This window comes from Pinus tabuliformis, chromosome 5_2 (genome assembly GCF_031772625.1).
Source record: "Pinus tabuliformis cultivar Carrire ecotype Pingquan chromosome 5_2, CPIR1, whole genome shotgun sequence".
NCBI classification, from domain to species: domain Eukaryota; kingdom Viridiplantae; phylum Streptophyta; class Pinopsida; order Pinales; family Pinaceae; genus Pinus; species Pinus tabuliformis.
Window position 1 is genome coordinate 634794793 of NC_142306.1, and position 24861 is coordinate 634819653.

The 24861-nt window shown below is 41.7% G+C and overlaps 1 protein-coding gene across 1 annotated transcript; it reads left to right on the top strand.

Moving 5' to 3' along the window:
• The first annotated feature begins 4050 nt into the window (after positions 1–4050).
• Positions 4051–8265, top strand: LOC149160649 (uncharacterized). Its single transcript, XM_089434671.1, has 5 exons — positions 4051–4810; positions 4907–5445; positions 5566–5915; positions 6318–6434; positions 6747–8265. The coding sequence occupies exons 1-5, from the start codon at positions 4051–4053 to the stop codon at positions 8263–8265; spliced, it is 3285 nt and encodes a 1094-aa protein (XP_089290797.1).
• The last annotated feature ends 16596 nt before the right edge of the window (positions 8266–24861 follow it).

Genomic DNA, 24861 nt, shown 5'->3' on the forward strand with positions numbered 1-24861 from the left:
ATGATACCTCCATAGTGTCATGAGGGCAAGGTGAAGGATACCTTTGATTAAGTCAAGTGTCATTCTATTTTGAATAAAGTAGTTGACTTCTCTCCTCGTGACATGCATGTAGTCAACAACCGCTCCTTTCCTTTTGGAATCTTTGCCATCATTGAGATCACTACAAAACAACCAACACGCTTTTTAAGGCATCCTTTCCAACAACCACTCCCATAAGGATACACTTTTGTCTACATCATATGGAGCATAAATGTTGGCTATGCCTAGGAGATGGCCTTCAAAATAAAATAGGGCCCATATGATACAATTTCATGTATAAGGTTTTAATCTTATGTTGAACAATATGCTATTCTTCTGGATAATATGGTATGCCAACCCCACCTTTACCTTCAACATAGTGATAAAAAATCAGTATAACCTAGCTTTATAATATGAATGGCCAACTTCAACATAGTGATAAAAAATCAGTATAACCTAGCTTTATAATATGAATGACTAACTTAAGTATAAAAACAATTTAATATCTTGCAACTAAAAGATATCAATATCACTAACCACGAATTGAATATCAACTCCATGGGCAATTCACACTTTGCTCTCTAAAATTAGGACCCTCTAATTATTCTTAAGCCCCACTACTCCATGGGCAATTCACACTTTGCTCTCTAAAATTAGGACCCTCTAATTATTCTTCAGCCCCACTAAAACTACTGTAGTGTTTAAAAGAAAAATATTCATAAACTACCAGGGAAAAATAGGCTCCCCTTATCATGGAAAATTTGAAGTTGAACCACCATTATGTAGAATAAGTAAAGCTTCAAACAAAGAAGCCAATGTTAAGAGCTTGGAAAATTAAATCATGTCCTTTAAGTAGTTTTACTAAATACTCTAAATGAGTTAAACAAGAAACCAATTAGATCAAAAAATTAAGGGAAAAAGTGTGGCAAAATGAAAATGTTATTTACATTTGGAAATGTTTTTTATCCTCATGGGGAAAATGTATATTCAATTTCTAAGGTTAGGGTTAAAGTCATAAACAAGAATGTGCATTTTTTATGGAATCTTTTTTAATGGTAATATTATAATTTGAGCTAAGGTTGAGGTTAACTCATTACTTAGACTACTTGATTAAAATAATTCACCAATTTATTATCTATAGTTTATGAGAAAGTATTCAAAAAGTTTTACACTTCCGGAATTAACCATCCGTCCATCACCGGAATTAACCATCCGTCCATCAGGGAAAAGTTGATCCCCTAGCATATCAGTGAGACGTTGCATGAAGCTTAGGTGTATAGAGACAATGCAGTCTCTCCAACTTTTTACCAATTCTTTTGGTATCAATAAAATGATTAGAAAAAAACAATTACTCCTCAATGAATAACACATCTATAGGTTTAGATCTGTGTTTTGAGAGTTACTACATCAAAATTGACGTTTGGTGATTTCTATTATATGGCATAGTTGCTTTGTTAAAAAGCCCACTGCAGGTTTCCATAATTGGTATTCTTCCTAAAGAAAGAGTGTTTCGGATATCAAACAACTCTAGACTCCAAGGTCTGTAACATAAAATGTTCTTACTTTTGTATAAACTCGTTTATGGGTCGACCAAAATACGATGTCCTCTGTGGTACCGCATAACTCTATATTTGCGTGTGCTCCTTTTGATTCAAGCGCTTTCAAAATGGCTATTTAGTCTATATAGCCATGGTACCGTTGCTTCAGTTCCAGCGATGGCATTCAGGTAAACAATGAGCGCAGATTTGCACCAATGTAAGAAAAATCCTTTGCTGGAGAAATCATATATCAAATTTAGGATCCATGCGTTTCTAACCCATGTATATTTAATGCTGTGTTTGGTTTTGATAGGGCTTGTTTTCAACCCAGATAGAGTGTGCTCGAACAAACAGCAATACTTCTGGTAAAGCTAAAAAAAATACCATACTACACAATACATATTACGGTTAAATTTGATGGGTCCCCTGCCCATCAAAGAATGTTTTTTTGGACTATTTTACCTTTAAACCACCTTCTTCATGTGACTTTTAATATTTATTTTTACTCTGTCGAAAAGTAATCTGGAAACAAGATGCAGGATGGTTTCACTAACTTAGTGAGTATGTTGGCTGGCATCCATCATGAACTACATTTATCCTTGTAGCTTTCCAACAAATAGTCCAGATTTCATGATGCAGGAGCATCCAGCTCCAAGGAGACAGAAGATCGCTGACTGACTCACGGTAAAACAGGAACACGACAAGACTCCAGGAGTGGATGGACAGGTCATCAAAATTGGCTGTTGTCTTTTGTTAATTAATGTTTGTTTCTTTTTATTTCAGAACAATTTAAGTTACTAGTTGTTAGCTTAGGAAAACAAAAAACTGTTTAGTTAACTTTTTGTTTAAAGAAACAAGTGACAGTTACAGAATTCAGTTCAGTAGGCACTTATGTTTTATGTAGTTTAAAAAGGAAAAGAACGAATGTAACGGGGACTTTTTTCCCCCTCATAAAGAAAAGAATAAGAGATAGCAAGACAATACAAACCCTCTGTAACAGAACTTTTTATTTATGACAGAGATACTCTATTTCTAATCTTTCCCACAGAAGACATTCGAATATTTACTGTGTGTTTTTATTCATGACAGAAGTATTCTGTTACTAATATTTCCCATAGAAAGCATTCATATATCTACTGTACATGTACTGTGTTTTAAAGATCGAGTTTGGACAGGAAGAAACTAGCTGTAACAGGAATGTGAGCAATAAAGAAAGTTACAGGCAACAAGTATAACCAGAAGTACAAACCATATCGCACAGAACCAGCACGCCAAGCACAAGGAGTAACGCGGTCGCATAATTCCAGCAAACAAACAACTTACAAGCGAAAGGTATCGTATGTAACACACTCTGTTAAATTAAATTATATTAAAGTCATAGCACAGCAATCACATTCAGAACCGAAAAGAGTTTCATATTAATAAACGATACAGTTCCATGTACAAACCCTCACCATCATAAGGGCGAGTAACTACAAACCCTCGCTGTCATAAGTTGTCTCACATTTCACCAAGGTCGAAGACCAAAATCCGTTGCCAAAGAACAGTGACAGAAAGTTACAAACAAAGAAACCGGAAATACCCGTATTGAGCAGAGGACCAGGGTCGAAGGGAGTTGAAGACAGCACGAACCGGAAACCCTCGTGAGGGAACACCAAATCAACCTGCACGCAGAGTAAAGGGAGGTTAGTCGAAACTGGAACCGGAGACACCTTCAAATACAGAGGATTAAGTATCATGAAATTGCAAGCCAAATAGAAACCCAGAACTTACCAACAGGTCGACAGAGGACCGCGGAGACCAAACCCATTGCCATAGCTGCAAAGGCACAGAACCTGTAAGTGGTTGCAACAAGAATACAGAGCGGAGTAAAACATAGACTGTTAACTTACCTTTGACGGCGGCCCGAACCTCGGTGGAGCAACAGCGCCAAGAAGACCAGTATCTGTTCAAGACCACAGTTCAGGAACGGGAAACGAAAGAAATCTCACGGCAGAGAACTTACGAGAAGATAAAACCCTTACCACAACCACAGTTAAGAACAAGTCGGCCATACAGACCCAAACACCACAGCAAACAACAACGAAGGCAGAGGAACAGCATTTCACCAGGTTCTGTGGACATCGACAGAGAAGGAGGCCATCGAACGGGCGGAGGAACGAACCAGGCTCGAGCTCAAGAGCAAACAACAGAGGAACGCGGAGGGAGAAACGGCAAGGTAACAAAGTGACAAATGAACCGGGCACAACCCTTTAGGGTTTAACCAAGGCGGGAAAACCATTGACCGAACAAACCGGCAGCTGGCCCTAATTAACCGGCAGGGAGGTGTATTGATGAGTTGCAGATTGGGGCAGAGCAGATCTACGGAGTGTTGATCTTTTAACATCACAAGTGACCGCTAAGGACCTGAGGAGTGACCACGTGGCGGAGTGTCACGTCACCGAAGGGCTGGGCCATCAAAAGTGGTATCAGAGCAGGTTTTGAGTAAAAGAAAATGGAGGTTGGCAGAAGAGGAAGGGGAAGAGGAAGAGTCCGGAGGGTAGCAGAAGAGGGACTCCGTGAGGAGATCCGTGTCTTGCGAGAACGTTTAGAAGCAATAGAAGCTGGGGGAAGAAGAAACCCGACAGATAACAGTGATGAAGATGAGGCAGAACCAGAGGAAGAATTAGAGGGGGTGACACCAGAATTTAGACTGTTGAAGTCGGTTTTGCTGTCAAGTCATAAGCCAAAACATGAGCTGTCAACTTATGACGGAAGTCTGTCCGCAGACGTGTTGTTGGATTGGCTAAGTGAAGTCAACAAATATTTCGAATTCGAGGAAACCAGTGATGATAAACAGGTGAAGTTCGCTGCCACCAAACTGAAGGGAATTGCGTCCTTGTGGTGGGACAGCGTTCAGGCGGAACGGAGGAGGCTTAACAAACAGCCTATAAAGAAATGGTCTAGAATGGAGGCCAAACTGAAAGAGAAATTCCTGCCGAAGGATTATCAGATTATGTTGTACAGGCAGGTACAGAACTTGAAGCAGAGGGGAATGACTGTAAAAGAATTTACAGAGGAGTTCTACAAGTTAAATTTGCGGGCAGGATATGTGGAAGACACCCCGGAGAAAACAGCCAGATTTGTGAATGGCTTAAGGGGGGAAATCTTGGATGAAATTGGTATCCTTTCACCCCGGACATTGGAAGAAGCCTATCAGTTTGCGCTGAAGGCAGAAGAAAAAATTAACCGGAAGCAGAATGCCAGGAGAGGAGGTTGAACTGGCAGGGGGAAGGGTAAAGTGTTTGGAAGAGGCCGAGGTACAGGTCCAAGTGAAGAAAGCAGCAGCTCTAAATCTGCTGGAGCAACAGAAAAAGACAATAGCACTAGAGGAGGACGACCACCTCAGCGGGGGCGAGGAAATGGTCAGGGTAGGGGAGCTGTCCAGTGCTATCGCTGCCACAAATGGGGACACAAGTCGTATGAATGTCCTGAAGCTGAACCAGCAGGCGGAAGAGGAACTTATGTTGTTCAGCCAGAGGATGCTGAGGCAACACCTCAGGAAGCAGAAAATGCACCAGAGACAGGTGAAGCTTTGGTGTTGAATAAAGTGCTATTGAAACCAGCAAAGGAGGTTGCAGAACCAAATCAACGAAAAGCTTTGTTCCGCACTGTCTGCAAGTCGCGGGGCAAGTGCTGCAAACTGATCATTGATAGTGGGAGTACGGACAATCTTGTGGCTGTGGAGATGGTAGAAAAGTTGGGATTGAAGAAATTGAAGCACCGTACGCCCTACAAAGTGTCATGGCTGCAGAAAGGACATCAGCTGTTAGTCGACGAACAATGTGAGGTAGAATTTCAGATTGGTAAGTACAAGGATAAGATCCTTTGTGATGTCATGCCAATGGATGTCTGTCACCTACTGTTGGGACGACCTTGGCAGTTTGATAGAAGTGCAGTTCATGACGGGAAAACGAATTGCTATAAGTTTGTTAAAGATGGGATCAAGCACACGCTTGTACCCATCAAGGAGGAAAATACAGCAGAAGCCAGTGGAGTGAAGGCATTGCTGTTGGGCGGAAAGGAGTTTGTGAAACAGATTGAGGACAGCGAAATCAATTTTGTTGTCATAAGGAGACCGAAGGCAGTAGTATTACACACACAGCTATCAGACTTGCCTAAGGAAGTTCAGCAGTTGCTGCAAGAATTTGGGGACATTGTGGTGGATGACCTTCCCAATGAATTACCACCAAGGAGGGGTATTAGTCACTGTATTGACTTTATACCAGGGGCAAGCTTGCCAAATAAGGCTGCTTACCGTATGAGTCCCAAAGACCATGAGGAAATTAGGAAGCAAGTTCAGGAATTACTTGATAAAGGGTTGATTCGAGAAAGTATGAGCCCTTGTGCAGTACCGACCGTTTTGGCTCCAAAGAAGGGAGGAGAATGGCGAATGTGCACAGACTCCAGAGCCATAAACAAGATTACTGTCAGGTACAGGTTTCCCTTGCCAAGGATGGACGATATGATGGATTGTTTGAGCGGGGCAGCCTATTTCTCGAAAATTGACCTGAAGAGTGGATATCACCAGATTCGAATTCGAGAAGGCGACGAGTGGAAGACAGCTTTCAAGACAAACGAAGGCTTATATGAGTGGCTGGTGATGCCATTTGGGTTGAGCAACGCTCCCAGCACATTCATGTGCTTGATGAATGAGGTATTGAAGGAATTTAATGGGAAGTTCGTGATAGTTTACTTGGACGATATTTTGATTTTTAGCAGGACTAAAGAGGAGCATTTCAGGCATTTGCAGAGTGTGTTGAGGAAGCTGCAGCAAAACAAGCTGCTGATTAATCTGAAAAAGTGTACCTTTTTTCAGCGAGAACTAGTGTATTTGGGGTTTGTCATTGCAGAAAATGAATTAAAAATGGATCCGGAAAAGGTGGCAGCTATAGTTAGCTGGCCTTCTCCGAAGAGTTTATTTGAAGTCCGGAGTTTCCATGGGCTAGCCAGTTTTTACAGGAAATTTATCAGGAATTTCAGCGAGATTTGCGCACCTATGTTGGACACGATCAAGAAGGTAAATCAGCCTTTTCACTGGACTGAAGCGGCAGAAAGTAGTTTTCAAACTTTAAAAAAAAAGATTACTGAAAGACCTATATTGAGACTGCCAGATTTCAACAAACTTTTTCAAGTTCGTTGTGATGCCAGTGGGACAGCCATTGGGGCAGTCCTTAGTCAGGAGGACAGACCGGTCGCTTTCTTCAGTGAAAAGCTAAACGAGAGTAGGCAGAAATACTCAACCTACGACAAAGAATTTTACGCAATCATACAAGCTTTGAAGCATTGGCGGCATTATTTGCTGGGAAATGAGTTTGTTTTATTTACAGATAATTCTGCCTTGCAGTACATTATGCAACAGCATAAATTGAACCACAAACATGCAGCTTGGGTGGAGTATCTGCAGAATTTTACATTCGTACTAAAGCACATTAGTGGCCAAGCGAATAAGGTGGTAGATGCACTGAGCAGAAGAACGTTGCTTCTGCAGGAAAGCACAATGCAAGTCTTGGGTTTTGAGCATTTGAAGGAGTTGTATCAAACTGATACCGAATTTGGGGAGGCATATGAAGCTTGCCAAAACCCTCTGTTAAGGAATAACAGCATGTGGCTAGACTATAATCTACAAGAAGGGCTGCTGTTTAAAGGAGGACAACTGTGTATACCCAACTGTTCTATGCGGGAAAATATAATACAGGAGAAACACAGTGGAGGACTGGCTGGACACTTTCGTATCGACAAGACGATTGCTCAGGTACAACACTTCTATTTCTGGCCGAAACTGCAGCGAGATGTGCAGAGGTACGTGAGTAGATGCAGAGTTTGTCAGCTAGCAAAGGGTCATAGTCAAAACACTGGTCTTTATTTGCCATTGCCGATCCCGAGTCGACCATGGGATTCAGTGAGCATGGATTTCGTTCTGGGTTTGCCAAAGACACAGCGGGGCTTCGATTCAGTCATGGTTGTAGTTGACCGATTTTCAAAAATGGCAGATTTTGTACCTTGCAGGAAAACCAGCGATGCCACTTATATAGCCCACCTATTCTTTACTGAAATCGTTCGGTTGCATGGACTCCCGAAATCCATCATCTTTGATCGGGATGTAAAGTTTACTGGTCACTTTTGGAGAACTCTGTGGAAAAAGTTGAATACTCAATTGCAGTTCAGCTCCGCTTATCATCCGCAGACTGATGGTCAAACGGAAGTAGTAAACAGAAGCCTAGGGAACTTACTTCGAAGTTTGACAGGAGAAAATTCCCGGACATGGGACCGTGTACTTGCTCAAGCAGAGTTCGCGTACAACGATTCACCTAACCGCAGCACCGGTTACAGTCCGTTCCAGATTTTGTACGGCATGCATCCGCGAGGAGTGCATGAATTACGGGATTTGGGGAAACTCGAGAAACGGAGCGCTGATGGGGAAGAATTCGCTCAAGCGATGAGCAATTTGCACGAACAGGTCAAGCTGAAGTTGCAGGACAGCAGTCAGAAGTATAAGCAGCGAGCTGACACAAAGCGTCGGGAAGTTCAGTTTAACGTTGGGGATGAAGTCCTTGCGTATTTACGTAAGGAGAGATTCCCGAAGCGGGAGTACAACAAACTAAAATTCAAGAAGATCGGCCCCTACAAAATCATCCGCAAATTTTCTGCGAACGCTTATGAAATATAGTTGCCACCTGAGATTGGAATTTCTCCCATTTTTAACGTGGCAGATCTGTTTCCCTATGTCGCCGATTCAGAGAATGATGCAGCAACCACAGTGCCACAGAAAAATAGCTATGAAGAAGATTCTTGGACGAGACAATTGCCAAAGGCACCACCCCTTGAGATCGAAAGGATTCTGGATACACAGGTAGCTAGACGCACACGCAGGAAGGAGTATCTGCGATATTTGGTCAAGTGGCGGAACCGTCCAATAGAGGACAGTTCTTGGCTCAACGCAACGCAGATAACTAAAGCGGGCTATTCTGTTGACGACCTCATGGAACGGAGCCATGACTTTTTGCCACCCCGGGAGCCTGATGCAGGAGCATCCAGCTCCAAGGAGACAGAAGATCGCTGACTGACTCACGGTAAAACAGGAACACGACAAGACTCCAGGAGTGGATGGACAGGTCATCAAAATTGGCTGTTGTCTTTTGTTAATTAATGTTTGTTTCTTTTTATTTCAGAACAATTTAAGTTACTAGTTGTTAGCTTAGGAAAACAAAAACTGTTTAGTTAACTTTTTGTTTAAAGAAGACAAGTGACAGTTACAGAATTCAGTTCAGTAGGCAGTTATGTTTTATGTAGTTTAAAAAGGAAAAGAACGAATGTAACAGGGACTTTTTTCCCCCTCATAAAGAAAAGAATAAGAGATAGCAAGACAATACAAACCCTCTGTAACAGAACTTTTTATTTATGACAGAGATACTCTATTTCTAATCTTTCCCACAGAAGACATTCAAATATTTACTGTGTGTTTTTATTCATGACAGAAGTATTATGTTACTAATATTTCCCATAGAAAGCATTCATATATCTACTGTACATGTACTGGGTTTTAAAGATCGAGTTTGGACAGGAAGAAACTAGCTGTAACAGGAATGTGAGCAATAAAGAAAGTTACAGGCAACAAGTGTAACCAGAAGTACAAACCATAACGCACAGAACCAGCACGCCAAGCACAAGGAGTAACGCGGTCGCACAATTCCAGCAAATGAACAACTTACAAGCGAAAGGTATCGTATGTAACACACTCTGTTCAATTAAATTATATTAAAGTCATAGCACAACAGTCACATTTAGAACCGAAAAGAGTTTCATATTAACAAACGATACAGTTCCATGTACAAACCCTCACCATCATAAGGGCGAGTAACTACAAACCCTCGCTGTCATAAGTTGTCTCACATTTCACCAAGGTCGAAGACCAAAATCCGTTGCCAAAGTACAGTGACAGAAAGTTACAAACAAAGAAACCAGAAATACCCGTATTGAGCAGAGGACCAGGGTCGAAGGGAGTTGAAGACAGCACGAACCGGAAACACTCGTGAGGGAACACCAAATCAACCTGCACGCAGAGTAAAGGGAGGTTAGTCGAAACTGAAACCGGAGACACCTTCAAATACAGAGGATTAAGTATCATGAAATTGCAAGCCAAATAGAAACCCAGAACTTACCAACAGGTCGACAGAGGACCGCGGAGACCAAACCCATTGCCATAGCTGCAAAGGCACAGAACCTGTAAGTGGTTGCAACAAGAATACAGAGCGGAGTAAAACATAGACTGTTAACTTACCTTTGACGGCGGCCCGAACCTCGGTGGAACAACAGCGCCAAGAAGACCAGTAGCTATTCAAGACCACAGTTCAGGAACGGGACACGAAAGAAATCTCACGGCAGAGAACTTACGAGAAGATATAACCCTTACCACAACCACAGTTAAGAACAAGTCGGCCATATAGACCCAAACACCACAGCAAACAGCAACGAAGGCAGAGGAACAGCATTTCACCAGGTTATGTGGACATCGACAGAGAAGGAGGCCATCGAACGGGCGGAGGAACGAACCAGGCTCGAGCTCAAGAGAAAACAGCAGAGGAACGCGGAGGGAGAAACGGCAAGGTAACAAAGTGACAAATGAACCGGGCACAACCCTTTAGGGTTTAACCAAGGCAGGAAAACCATTGACCGAACAAACCGGCAGCTGGCCCTAATTAACCGGCAGGGAGGTGTATTGATGAGTTGCAGATTGGGGCAGAGCAGATCTATGGAGTGTTGATCTTTTAACATCACAAGTGACCGCTAAGGACCTGAGGAGTGACCACGTGGCGGAGTGTCACGTCACCGAAGGGCTGGGCCATCATTTCACACTATTTTAGCTACCAGCTTCCCTTAATATTTAAGATTGATAATTAAAAAAGATCTTCTCCACTTTATGTCATTCTATGCCAGATTGGACGTATTAGGCACTTGGGTTAAGAACACTCCAACACAATCAAGATTTGGATAAGAACACCTGGTTGCTTGGACTAGTCGGAACAACCTAGATTTCTTGCGAGTTAAATTTATTTGGGGAAACTGATATAATGGATACTAAATAAGGTTTTTTCTCCGTATAGAACCAATATTTGGAGATTTAATTTTTAGATTTGGAGATTTTATTTGGAGATTTGGAGATTGATAAATATTTGATATAAATAATGGACATTGAATAAGGTCTTTTCTCCCGATAGAACCAAGATTTGGAGATTTAATTTTTAGATTTGGAGATTTTATTAGGAGATTTGGAGATTGAGGAATATTTGATGTAAATTCATCTAACAGCCACATATCAATATTAATGTGTCAGGAAAAATATTTTGAAGTCTTACAGAAATGATAAAGTAGAACTAAAGATGATGTGGATTAGTTCTATCCAATCCAATTCTAAATCAATAAAATCTTCACTTCAAGTTCAGATCAAAACTAACTTATAACAAAATAATAGGAAACCCCAATTTTAGAAATATTCATTACCATGTTCCATAAATCTAGTGAAAAAGGGAAACTCTAGTGAAAATGTGGTAAATATAGGTAAATTTAACTTACATCTTTTGAATTCAGAATGGATTGTGCAGAACAACACCTCCCTTGGAATGAATTGAATATAAAATAATACCGAAAATGCATAAGAATTTGTGGGTTGGCCTTGAACTAGTTTGTTTGGGGTGATGGAGAAAATCTATTGGGAGAGGGACATGCAATAAACTTTGGTATCTTGTCTCTGGTTATCTAAACTAGTAGAGTTCGTCATTGTGATTAGAAAAAAGGCATTTAAATTTTTTTTTATTTTCATACATGGTCGAAAACAATTTGGATATACATGTTATATAGAGTTCTAATTCGTAGCCAACAAAAGGAAATAGAAGCATTACTTGCTTAATAGCATCCTTCGATGACAAAAAGATTTACATGCAATGGCAAATCTTGAACTGGGGTAACAGTTGGATCAGGAAAATTATTATCCGTATATTGGCTCCCTCAAGTTCTCCCAATGGTAACAACATGAAAAAAATGCACTGATGCCAAAAACTATTAACAAAAACCAGATTGTTCATGAATGAAACCCCAAGATCCACTCTAGGGTTTCCACCCAAATAAACCAATGCACACAACAGTTGTAGTAGGGTATAAAAAAAACCACAGCCAGAAGAAAAGAAAAAGGAAACAAGAACAATGATGTGAGCCATCAACACGACACTCCATAGAGATTCCGGACAATAAATTTCATTCAAAATTCCAGCAATATGTATTAAAAAAACCACAACCCATAGAGATTTTGAAAAATGGCATTAAATGTGATTCCCATGCCAGACTGACTTAAATAATATATAAAATATATACATAAAATTTGAAACTTCTATTTTTTTTAATCTGCCCGTTATTTTGATGTTTTTCTAAATAATTATCCAGTCAAAAATGATGTGTTTATTTAGAAATCAACTGTATTTTATGGCTAAAACCGGCCAAAAGGGCAAACGGGCGTCCATTTAAAGCCAGCACACTACACCATCTATCTGCGGTTCCAGATACAAAAATGTATATCATAAGTTATATTACTATTAACACTTAGAGTCAAGTAGTTCTTATTTGGCCTCTTAAAAACGGAAACAATAGTAATGACAGATGTAACCATGTATATCTTGGAATAGTGGTTATCGGTTAGTGGTTATTTATTATAAACCTGTTGAAATGCAGCTTCCCAAAGGAATAAGATTAGGGTCAAAGTAATCTCAAGACTGCAATGGTTGGTGGTTATTGTAAACCTGCCCGAAAAGCAGCTGCCCAAAGGAATATACTTAGGGTAAAAATAATCTCTGCGATTGCATCCAAGGAAGCCAAGGACATCTTAGATGAAAGTGATCTCTGTGTAACACGGGAGATATTTCTATTAACCTATGTGGAACTGATTTTAATATTTTCATTATTCTATTTCGATGTCAAGTTGTAAACAAAATTAATAACAGTGAATATGCATTAAAATCAAAATTTGAAAAAATATAAAATAAAAATAAAAGAAAATAGAAAATGTTTACACACTTTATTATATTTGGAACATATTCTTGTGGACTACATTTATGGAGATACTTCTTGATATTTTTGGAGGTATATGTTTTATTATTTAATGGAGTTTGGGCATGGTCAAACTCTAAATTACCATTAGCTCAATGGATTTGTCTGTGTGGTGATGGTCTACTTCTTATTTTTGGTTTTGACTATTTTATTTATTGAGAAATACTCCATTTATTTGGCATCTTTTCCATGGCTTTGGTTGACTTGGAATTCACATATGTGGATTGTTTACAGGCATATGTGTACTATTTTCTATTCATAGAGGTTGATATGGAGCATTCTCTTTGGAAGATTATTTTATTGTTTTATCTCTTGTGCAAATTGGAGGGTCCACTTTGTGAGATTTTGTAGATGGAAACTTGAGCATATCTTCTAGGTTTGAACATTATTTATCTATGTTTTATGTGCATCCACTCTTGGAAGGTGAAATGTTGTGGATTTTTTATATGTTGACCTAGTTAACATACTTGATTTTACTCGTACAACTGACTTTTATTATGGTCTCTTTCCTATTTTGGGATGAGGGAAAGCACTCTTGGATACTACTGTGTATACATATGGTGGTGACATAATTAATCATAGATTAAAAACTTATCTAACTACTCCATTATTATATTATTTTCTTGGCTTTTCATCCAGTTAGTAAAAAAGAGATTGTTTTTTAGTGAATGAGAAGGGAGATAAATTGTGTAAAGAAGAGTCTGATTTCCATTGTAATGGTTGTTAAGAGTTTAAATATTTAGGAGCTCTCTCGTTACACTTCATTTTCACACACTTTTGGAGCTTTATGGAGGAATATTAACTTTTATATGAGGATTTCACTGCACATTTATTCTTTCACATGTTGATTTGTATTGTAAGAAATTGTTAGATTGTTGATGTGATTTCCTTATAATGTGCTTCGTATGGATAGAGTAATATGATGACGTTATTACTCTTATTTCTATTGTTTTTTTTTACTTTAACGATTATGTTTTTTATTGATTGGCGGCAAAACAACTACCGCATGCTGGATACATTGAAATAGTTCCTCAAATTTCTTGATCCTCAGACATTTTGTTACATGGTGAATCCATGGACAAGCTTTGATTCTTAAACTTCTTTTAGGGAAAAGCGCAGAGTCTCTGCCAGAGGATCTGGACATTCTTAAGGGAGCGATTGTCCACACAATCAATGGTTTTTTCCTGTTGCTCCTGGGAGATTGCAAAAGATGGCTTGCTTAAACCTGAAATGTGAGATGCTGACCACTAACTCGACTACGTGTAAGACCGCTTGGATCTGAGTTTCTTCAATCTGGCAGTTGAAATGTCGACTTCCCTCTCTAATCATCAATCACATGTATGCCTCAGGACGTTTTTGAAGAGTTGTAATGCAATTTCCTTGGGCAAACAACCTGCTGTGTCTGACTTATTTAATCTGATGCTTTAATAGGCTCGTAGTTTAGATCAGCTTGCTCTAATACTTGGTTCGAACTTCCCTTTGCAGTAGACCGGACGGTGGAACCGATGGAGTTGGGACAAACTATCACAGGATCTTCTTTCTGAAGTTAATCCAAATTCTGGAAAGGAATGAGTTACTGACCGATTCAACAAGCTTGAGAATTGACAAACAGAGGAGGGATCCGAAATTTGCTGCCGTTCTTGGCTTTCTTCCAACAAGGGATTGGGAAACCAGAAAAAGACTCTTTTAATTCTTCCAGGAGCTCACCTGTACCGTGTATTCAACCAAACAGTCACACAACGTCCAAGACAGTTCAAGGTTCTGTTGGAAACAGAGCATAAGAGACTGCCAGATACAGGGATTCCAAAATAATAACTTATCATGAATGCCTGCCCTTGGAGCTAGTTGAGATAAGGTAACTGGAACAACAAAGCCTGATGGGAATCCTAGATTGATTTCATAGTAGTTGATCCCATATACATCAAATATCAATTTCCTGGTAAAACCTGTTAAGGGATGATACAGAGAGAATCAATCGAATTGACTGAAAGGGTTCTTTGGCTTTTTGCTGAGCCAAGGTTGGCTTCCGAATCTGCCTCAGAGTTTAGCTGCCTCAGGATGTGGTAGAAGGAAATTTTCCGAAACTTAGCCAACATGGGTCTAATTTTCTTGAGAATATGGTCTAAATGGATCTGCAAAGGATTTGACTGTGAATTCATTGCTTGAATGATAAGCCTAGAATCTCCAAAGACCGTCAGTGATTGAATATTCCATTTAAGAGCAAGAGTCAGCCCCTGCCACAAAGCTAGAGCCTCTGCTCTATTGTTTGATTCGATTCCTAGACCCCAATGAAACCTGAGTAAAGAAGTGCCATCAGGTTTCAGAAGAACTCCGCCTCCACCCGCAGCGCCAGGGTTGCCCTTAGAGGCCCCGTCGAAGAATAGACAGTGGTCATCAAGGGCCGATCTCCACTTTAGAAATTCCTGTTCTTCTAGGCGAATTTCCCACATAGCGTGGCAAGGGGCTGGGTTAATAGAGATGGATTGATTTTTTGGGACAATATCTTTCAGCCAGAGCTCCTCCTCACTGTCAAGCTTCGCTTCATTCCTTAAGGCTGGCTTAGCTTCCAACGTTTCTCCCAATATAGCTTTGATTTTGGAAATTACGCTGTTTGCTGTGCAAAATTCTCCTCTAAAAATTCTGTTATTCCTTTCCAGCCATAACTTCCAGCATATGAATTTGGGTGTCCACATCCATGCAGTCTTTAGCAGATTTTTTTTATTGAGGCAAAAGGGTGATAGCTTGGCCCACTCATGGAGCAGATTTGACACATTACTTGGCAGCTCAAACTTGTTCATTCTTGAACTCAGAACCCCCTTCCAAACTGTCTTGGCAAATGGGCACAGCAACAACAGGTGATCAGCTGATTCTTCCTCTGATATACATAATGGGCATCTGGTTGGCCCTTCCATTCCCCGTTTTCTCAGGTTGTCTCCTGTCAGAACACTGTTATGGGCAAGCGTCCAGCTGAAGAAGTCGATTTTTGGGAGAGAAGGGAAGCTCCATATGAATTTCCATTGCGTTGGGTCTGGAGGAACATTCGGAACAGCAATCAATCTTTTGTATCCTTCAGCTACCGAGAAGATACCAGTATGGGAGCCCCACCCTCTTTTGTCCTTGGCTGTTGCTGACAGAGGAGATTTCCCTTGCAGTTTGTCTAACAGTAAAGAAGCTTCTGAATGCAAATGATGTGGAACCTCTCCTAGATTCCAGTTGTCCCATCTTCTGTCAACATCCTCCGTCCAGTTGGATATGTCCCAAAGGGTTTCCTTATTGTTGGAGTGCAGCCACAGTTTAATATTTGCTAGGCCTTCTATCTGGTGTAGTGGCTGGTCTCCAAGAATCTGATCTTTCCAAATTCTAATTTTCTTCCCATTGCCTGGGATCCAGTAGAGATTGGGATTGAAGTTCTCCAGAGCTGCGATACAAAGCTTGGATATAGGGGAACCTTTGGAGTTTTTTGGGGGAAGTTCCAGACATCTCAGTCGTTGACCTTGAAAGTATTTCTTCCACAGAACTTTTTTGCTCCAGCTTATTTTCCCTGCCACAATATTCCACAAAATTTTTGAGCCTAGAGCTAGATTTTGAGCAGCCAAATCTCTCATTTGCAGACCTCCTTCTATGAATGGTTTCTTAATGGTATCCCAATTTACTAAATGAAGTCTTCTTTCATTGTTTTTCCCCCCTTCCCACAGGAACCGCCTCAGCAATCCTTCCATTTTACTGAGAAAGGTTTTGGGGGCAAGGAGAATGGAGTGCTGATAGAGAGGCATGCTTGTTAGGACAGATTTTATAAGAATTGTTTTCCCAGCAGTGTTCAGCCAGGAGGCTCCCCAGGCTTGTATTCTGAGCTTTAGCTTGTCCAACAGGGGCATCCAATGGGCGACTTTAGGGTTGGTTCTGAAAATTGGGATCCCAAGATATTTGAATGATTCCCAGTCCTGACAGATTTTCATTTCCAGAAGCCTAGCTATGTCAGCGAGATTTTTGGCTGAGCAGTTCCAGCCATAGATTGTGCTTTTTGAGTAGTTTATTTTACTGCCGGATGCTTCCTTGTAGATGTCCAGATCCTTTTTGAAAGATCTGGCCGAATTAATGCTCGCTCCACCTAGCAGCAGAGTATCGTCGGCAAATTGGGCATGGTTTATATCTTTGACATTATGCACCATTCTAAGGCCTGGCAGAGTTTGGACTTGCTGGCAGGAATCAAGCTGGAAACTAAGAACTGAGGCTTGAATAGCATAGAGCAGAGGGGACATTGGACATCCTTGTCTTACTCCCCTGGAAGCTGTAAAGAATTCAGTCGATCGACCATTAACCAACGGTGCAATCCAAGGAGAGGCAATGCATGCTTTCACCCAGTTTATGAAGTTTATTGAGAAGCCCATTTTCATCATAACAGCAAACAGAAAGTCGTGCCTCACCCTGTCGAAGGCATTAGCCAAATCTAGTTTTATTACCATTCCTTTCTCTTTTCTTTGGCCACTTGAATGAACTGCCTCTTGAACCAGCACTATATTATCCAGGATCTTTCTTCCTTTGATGAAGCCTCCTTGGTTCTCCGGTATGATGTCCGGCAAAATATTCTTGAGTCGGTTGGAAATTATTTTGGTAATCAGTTTATAGCTAGTGTTGCACAATGAAATGGGTTGAAATCTACTGAAATCTGAGGCTCCTTTCTCTTTCGGAATCAAAGCAAGGAAGGCTGAATTGGTACTGCCTCCTATCTTTGCGCAGAGTTGGGACTTCCTGGCCATTCTCAGAAGGTCTTTTTTGATAGTTGACCAGCAGGTTTGAAAGAACCTAGCAGTGAACCCATCAGGCCCTGGCGCTTTGTCCGGTTCTATGCCATCCACGGCTTTCTTGAGTTCATCCATGCTGATCGGAGCAGTCAGCATATTATTGACAGAGTCTTTCACACAATGAGGGATCAGATTATACGGATAGGCTTGAGGATCTATAGGATGGTCCTCTGGCGCTGAGTAGAGATCTTTAAAGAAGGAGAATGCTGCTCTCTTGATACCTTCAAAATCATTAACCACGACCTCTTGGAATCGGATTTCTGAAACATTTTTGAATTGCTTTCTCACATTGGCATGCCTGTGGAAAAAACTAGTATTTTTGTCGCCGGCCTGTAACCATAAATTTCTAGATTTTTGTCTCCAATACTCTTCTTCGTCCCTACTAGCTTTATGAAGGGCTTTTTGCAGCTCAACTTCTTTTTGGAGTAGACTTTGGGTAATAACTGAATCCTCCATTGATGATTGGTGAACAACAAGGTTTTCTACAGACTCTTTTCTCTTGGCAGCAGGTGTTTTCAAAGTTTTAGCCCACTCCTTGAGTCTTCTCTTAAGAGCCCGCAACTTTTCTTCCCACACGAAGAAGGGGGATCCCTGTATTTTCCGATTCCATACTTCAGAAACCACCTCATTGAAACCCTCTTGCTGAATCCACAATGGGCTAAATCTAAATGGAATTGGGCCCAGAGAAACATTCATGGAGAGCTCGAGACTTATGGGTTTATGATCGGAAGTGCAGTTGGGCAGAATTTTGGATGAAGCCATAAGCCCGTTAGTTAGAAAGGAGGCTTGGACAAGGAATCTGTCCAATCTAGCAGCTATATGGTTGGGGCCTAGTCTTTTATTAGACCAAGTGTATTTCCCAGCTAATGGTTTGATGTCCTCCAAATCCGAGCCAATCATGATATCTTCTACCCATTCTCTAGCCGGATCCATTACAGGGGTGTTGAAATTTGGTACCGGAGGACAGGTGGTTCCCTTAGGCTTTGATCTTTGGCCTAGGGAAAAGTGTCCAAAAGAATTTAATTTTTTCTCCTAAAGTGACTTTATAATTTTATAAAGTTAAATCTAATTTAAAAGTGACTTTAAGTGATAAAGTTATTAAGTCTAATTTTAAAGTGACTTTTATAAAGTCAATGAAAAATTAGAAAGGAAAAGTGACTTTGGAAATAAATGACTAAGTGGGTCTTTATTAAAGTGGGGTGAATTAAAAAATAGAAAGTGAGATTTAAATGAGCATTTAATCTCAGCCATTGGATTTAGAGATCACCCAAAAGTCACTTGGATCACCCAAAAGTCACTTGGAGTTATATTAAAGGAGGAAAAGGAGGAAAAGGTCATTCATTCTTTCATGAGGAGATTGGGAGAAGGAGAGCAAGAGAGCAAGAGAGATTTCTGAGTAGGAAGGAGAAGGAGACAGCAGCTTGGCACACATTCCAAGGCAGCAGTTGAGCAGATTTGTACAGCTGATTCAGCACATAGTGAAAGGCAGATTTTTGCACAAACATCGAGGAGCAGTTTGCTGATTTTTCTGCACACAAAACGAAGGTCGTACAGCATTTATTGCTGTCCTGTTTGCTGTAATTTCCAGATTGTTGTGAGGCATGGGAAAGTAGATAAGTTGTAAATTTGCTTGCTGATTTTTTGCTGAATAATTCTCACTGTAAAAAGGCAATTTTCAGAAATAAAGAAGAGCTCTCAAACTGGTTTTCCCCAAGAGTTGTAGGGGGTTTTTCCAGGGTCAAGTTGACCAAAAATATCAGTGTTTTAATGTGTTTTAATGGCTGTTTTTAATTGCTGATTTTTATTTCTGCAATTTCCAGCATTCTGAAAAATTTCCAGAATTTCTGTTTTCAACCATATTTATTTTTTTCAGTCTGTTAAATGTATGGTTATGGAAATGGGCATTTAACTACATGGGAGAAATAAGGTGAAACTGAAAACCAGGGTGGGAAAACAGAAATTTTTACATGGTATCAGAGCTTGAGTGCTGAAGGGCAGTTTGGGACAGCAAAAGGAAAAATTACAGTTGCTGATTTTTCACTCAGAAAATTCCAGCAAGCTGATTTTTTCATAAACAGCAGTTTTATCTTTACTACAGCAGTGCTATTTTTCAGTTTTAGGACAGCAGGATGTCATTGGGATTGAGGGTGGAGGATAGGCTGGATGGACATATAAATTACAGCTTTTGGAAGGAGAGAATGCAGAGTATCTTTGAGGAGGCAGAAGTCTGGGATATCATGGTGCATACCGCACAGAACCCTGTTGTTGTGCCCACTGATGTTACTCAGTTGACTGAGTATAAAAAGAAGAACAATAAGGGTAAGACGCTGATTCTAGACGGAATCAAAGACCATTGCATTCCTCATGTGAGAGGAAAGAGAAATGCCCATGAGATGTGGACAACATTGTCCAATCTCTACAAAAGTACCAATGAGAACCGGAAGATGGTCCTGAAAGAGAAGCTGAAGAACATTAAGATGGGGAATGATAGTGCAGCTGGATATCTCACAAAGATTACCAATGTGAGAGATGAGTTGGCAGCGATTGGAGAGGCCATTCCATCCACTGAGTTGGTGCGTATTGCAGTGAATGGCCTCCCCCATTCATGGTTGAACTTTGCTGATGGGGTTTGTGCACGTGAGACCCTTCCCACATGGGAGAGGTTTTGGGATGATTGTATTCAGACAAAGATCAGGAAAGGACAGCTTGGGGCAGCCAAGCCAGTTGAGCAGGATGAGGACGTAGCACTGGTGGCAGGAGGCAAGAAAGGCAAAGGGAAGAAGCAGGCTTCCACAAGCAGTGGTGGGGGCAAAGGCAAAGGTAAAGGTAAACAGGGTAACTCACAGAAGGACTATTCCAAGGTGAAGTGTTGGAATTGTCGAAAGATGGGACACTATGCAGTTGTGTGTCCGGAGAAGAAGAAGAAGAAGGGGAAGAACCAAGACATGGCAACTTCAGCAGAGATTGAGGACTTTGCTGGTCGTTTTGACCGAGAGTTTGCGTTCACTATGTGTGAGTCCTCTAGTACAGGATCACCTGTCACACAGGTTCAGAGGGAGCATGCTTTTCCCTCGATTAGCAGAGCATCTTCAGGTATCTGGTATGTGGACAGTGGGGTTTCACGTCACATGACAGGAGTTCGGGAGTATTTCTCAGAGCTTTCAGAGAGTGGCACTGATATTGAGGTAGTACTCGGTGATGACAGAGTTGTTAGAGCAGTCGGGGTGGGGACAATGACATTTCAGAGGGAGTCCAAACCTCCCTTGAAGGTGTCAGAGGTTCTTTATGTGACAGGGATGAGGAAGAACCTTATATCCGTCTCAGCTTTGGAGGACAGAGGATATGAGGTACTGTTCAGGGGAGGACACGTGTTGATGTATCCCAGGGACGCTCCAGCTGATTCAGCTAGAGTGATAGGTGTACGCCATGCAAAGGTGTACAACTTTGCATTCCAGCCCCTTTTGGCATTGAGCAGTAGTACCGACAGCAGAGCTAGCAGTTCTGAGCTGTGTGAGATTTGGCACCGCAGGATGGGACACATGTATCATGGAGCCTTGAGGACATTGCGGGAGATCACTACAGGTGTGCCAGATTTCAGTACTGATCACTTTGATACTTGTAGAGGTTGTGTGATGGGCAAGTTTGCCAAATCCCCTTTTCCCAGCAGTAACAGCAGAGCGACCGGGATACTTGATTTGATTCATTCCGATGTGAGCGGTCGGATGTCTCATGTTTCCTTGAGTGGATATGAGTACTATGCGTTATTCATTGATGATCACTCCAGGAGGACCTGGATTTATTTTTTGAAGACCAAGAGTGAGGTCTTCAAGCGGTTTCAGGAGTTCAGAGCTCTTGTGGAGACTCAGACAGGTCGAAAGATCAAGTCCTTGAGGTCAGACAATGGAGGAGAGTACACCCTTGGAGAGTTTGTTGACTATTGTGCGGAGGCAGGCATTAGGAGGGAGTTTACTGTTCCTTACAGCCCCCAGGAGAACGGAGTTGCAGAGAGGAAGAACAGATCCATCATAGGGGCTGCCAAAGCCATGATACATGATCAGGGGTTGCCATTGTTCTTTTGGGCAGAGGCCTGCAACACAGCTGTTTACTTGCAGAACAGGAGTCTGCATCGTGCCTTGGGGCACATGACTCCTGAGGAGGCTTTCTTTGGGAAGAAACATGATCTTGGTCATCTTCATATCTTTGGATGCATTACATACTCCTATATACCCAAGGAGGAGAGGACCAAACTAGAGCCCACCGCAGAGAAGGGTATCTTTGTGGGCTACAGTGAGACCTCAAAGGCCTTTCGGATTTACATTCCTGCACAGAGGAGAGTTGTTGTCAGACGGGATGTGAAGTTCGAGGAGGACAGGGCCTTTAGGAGGTCACGGGAGTTAGAGTATCTGGATCAGCCAGACCCTCAGCAGCAGTTGAGTCAGTCGCAAGGATCCAGTGGGCAGGGATCAGGAGGATCCGGAGGTACATCTATGAGGATGTCAGGTCCATCAGTGAGCAGTGGCTCGCCGAGCCAGAGGGGTGGTGCTCCGAGCAGCATGCAGAGCAGTTCACAAAGTAGTTCACTAGGGAGTCCACTGATGGACAGTTCACACGGTACCTCAGCTTCTACAAGTTCAGGTGCATGCAGGAGGACAGCAGACAGACAGTCAGGAGTTCAGGCTACTGATGGTGATGAGGAGGAGGAGTTTCATTCTCCTATGGGAGAAGCATGCTCAGGGAAGAGGAAGCCCAAGTGGCTTCAGGACACCTTGAGAGATGCCACATCTGTTGCTGAGCCGAAGAGGCCGGTCAGAGAGAGTAGACCACCTGAGAGGTTCTGTAGCTATATGGCGATGGTTACCAGCATCCTTGACTCTGAGCCTTCTAGCTATGAGGAGGTAGCTAGCCAGCAGGTCTGGAGAGAGGCCATGCAGGAGGAGTATTCTTCTATCATGAAGAATGATGTTTGGGAGGTGGTGCCGAGGCCTGAGGGCAAATCCGTGGTTACTTCCAGATGGCTTTACAAGGTAAAGCATGCTGCAGATGGCAGCATTGAGAAATTCAAAGCGAGGTTTTTGGCTAGAGGGTTCTCCCAGGTAGAGGGAGTTGATTATGAGGAGACCTTCGCTCCCGTGGCTCGATATACTTTGATCCGCTCCATTATATCGATAGCAGCAGAGATGGGTTGGAAGATCCACCAGATGGATGTGAAGACCGCATTTCTCAATGGCTTCATACAGGAGGAGGTGTACATTGAGCAGCCACAGGGCTTTGAGGTGCATGGGAAGGAGTCCCATGTGTGCAGATAGATGCATACTTGCAGGGGATGGGTTTCACAAAGAGTGAGGCAGATCCGAACCTTTACTTTATTGTGATTGGTGAGGAGCCTCTCATTCTGGTGCTGTATGTGGATGACTTGATCATTACAGGTGCAGAGAGACTCATAGAGCACTGCAAGAGAGATCTTGCGGCGGAGTTTGAGATGAAGGACATCGGCTTGATGCATTACTTTTTGGGTTTGGAGGTGTGGCAGGAGGAGGGGCATTTCTTCCTGGGGCAGGGGAAGTATATTGTGGACATCCTTAGCAGATTCCACATGGAGGATTGTAGACCCATGTCGACACTGATGATCACCAACTGGAAGAAGCTTCATGCTTCGGATTCCGAGTTGGTGGATCCCACATTGTACAGGCAGCTGATTAGTTCCTTGATGTATTTGGTCAACACTAGACCAGATATCTGTTTTGCAGTCAACACGATGAGTCAGTTTATGTGTGAGCCTAGGAAGGTTCACTGGGTGGCTGCAAAACACATTTTGCGGTACTTGCAGGGGACAGTGGATTATGGTCTGGACTACAGGCAGGGAGATGGAGTGAGATTGGCAGGATACACTGATTCTGATTGGGCAGGTTGTGCTTTTGATAGGAAGAGCACTTCAGGGTGTTGTTTTGGGTTGGGTTCAGCAGTAGTGTCATGGTTCAGCCGGAAGCAGCAGTCAGTAGCACTGAGTTCAGCGGAAGCAGAGTATATGGCAGCCAGTCTAGCTAGTTGTGAGGCTATCTGGCTTCGCAAGATGTTGTTTGGCTTATTTGGTCAGCCGTTGAGACCTTCAGTGATTTACTGTGATAATCAGAGTTGCATTAAACTCACGGAGAATCCAGTATTTCATGACAGGTCAAATCATATCGGGATCAGATATCATTTCATCAGAGACTATGTTCAGAAGGGAGCTGTGAAGCTTGAGTATATTTCCACTGATGAGCAGGTTGCAGATATCCTTACCAAAGCCTTACCACGGGGCAAGCATGTCTACTTCAGAGACAAGATGGGTGTGGTGAGGAACACCTTCCTCGGTAAGAGGGAGTGTTGAAATTTGGTACCGGAGGACAGGTGGTTCCCTTAGGCTTTGATCTTTGGCCTAGGGAAAAGTGTCCAAAAGAATTTAATTTTTTCTCCTAAAGTGACTTTATAATTTTATAAAGTTAAATCTAATTTAAAAGTGACTTTAAGTGATAAAGTTATTAAGTCTAATTTTAAAGTGACTTTTATAAAGTCAATGAAAAATTAGAAAGGAAAAGTGACTTTGGAAATAAATGACTAAGTGGGTCTTTATTAAAGTGGGGTGAATTAAAAAATAGAAAGTGAGATTTAAATGAGCATTTAATCTCAGCCATTGGATTTAGAGATCACCCAAAAGTCACTTGGATCACCCAAAAGTCACTTGGAGTTATATTAAAGGAGAAAAGGAGGAAAAGGTCATTCATTCTTTCATGAGCAGATTGGGAGAAGGAGAGCAAGAGAGCAAGAGAGATTTCTGAGCAGGAAGGAGAAGGAGACAGCAGCTTGGCACACATTCCAAGGCAGCAGTTGAGCAGATTTGTACAGCTGATTCAGCACATAGTGAAAGGCAGATTTTTTCACAAACATCGAGGAGCAGTTTGCTGATTTTTCTGCACACAAAATGGAGGTCGTACAACATTTATTGTTGTCCTGTTTGCTGTAATTTCTAAATTGCTGTGAGCCACGGGAAAGGAGATAAGTTGTAAATTTGCTTGCTGATTTTTTGCTGAATAATTCACACTGTAAAAAGGCAATTTTCAGAAATAAAGAAGAGCTCTCAAACTGGTTTTCCCCAAGAGTTGTAGGGGGTTTTTCTAGGGTCAAGTTGACCAAAAATATCAGTGTTTTAATGTGTTTTAATGGCTGTTTTTAATTGCTGATTTTTATTTCTGCAATTTCCAGCATTCTGAAAAATTTCCAGAATTTGTGTTTTCAGCCATATTTATTTTTTTCAGTCTGTTAAATGTATGGTTATGGGAATGGGCATTTAACTACATGGGAGAAATAAGGTGAAACTGAAAACCAGGGTG

What these genes read in the sequence shown, in the direction of transcription:
- LOC149160649 (XM_089434671.1), top strand. Translation starts at nt 4,051, where the DNA reads ATGGAGGTTGGCAGAAGAGGAAGGGGAAGAGGAAGAGTCCGGAGGGTA. An exon ending in GCAGAATGCCAGGAGAGGAG is followed by an intron (nt 4,811 to 4,906) that starts GTTGAACTGGCA and finishes CTGGAGCAACAG; the next exon opens with AAAAAGACAATAGCACTAGA. An exon ending in CAGGAATTACTTGATAAAGG is followed by an intron (nt 5,916 to 6,317) that starts GTTGATTCGAGA and finishes GATTTTTAGCAG; the next exon opens with GACTAAAGAGGAGCATTTCA.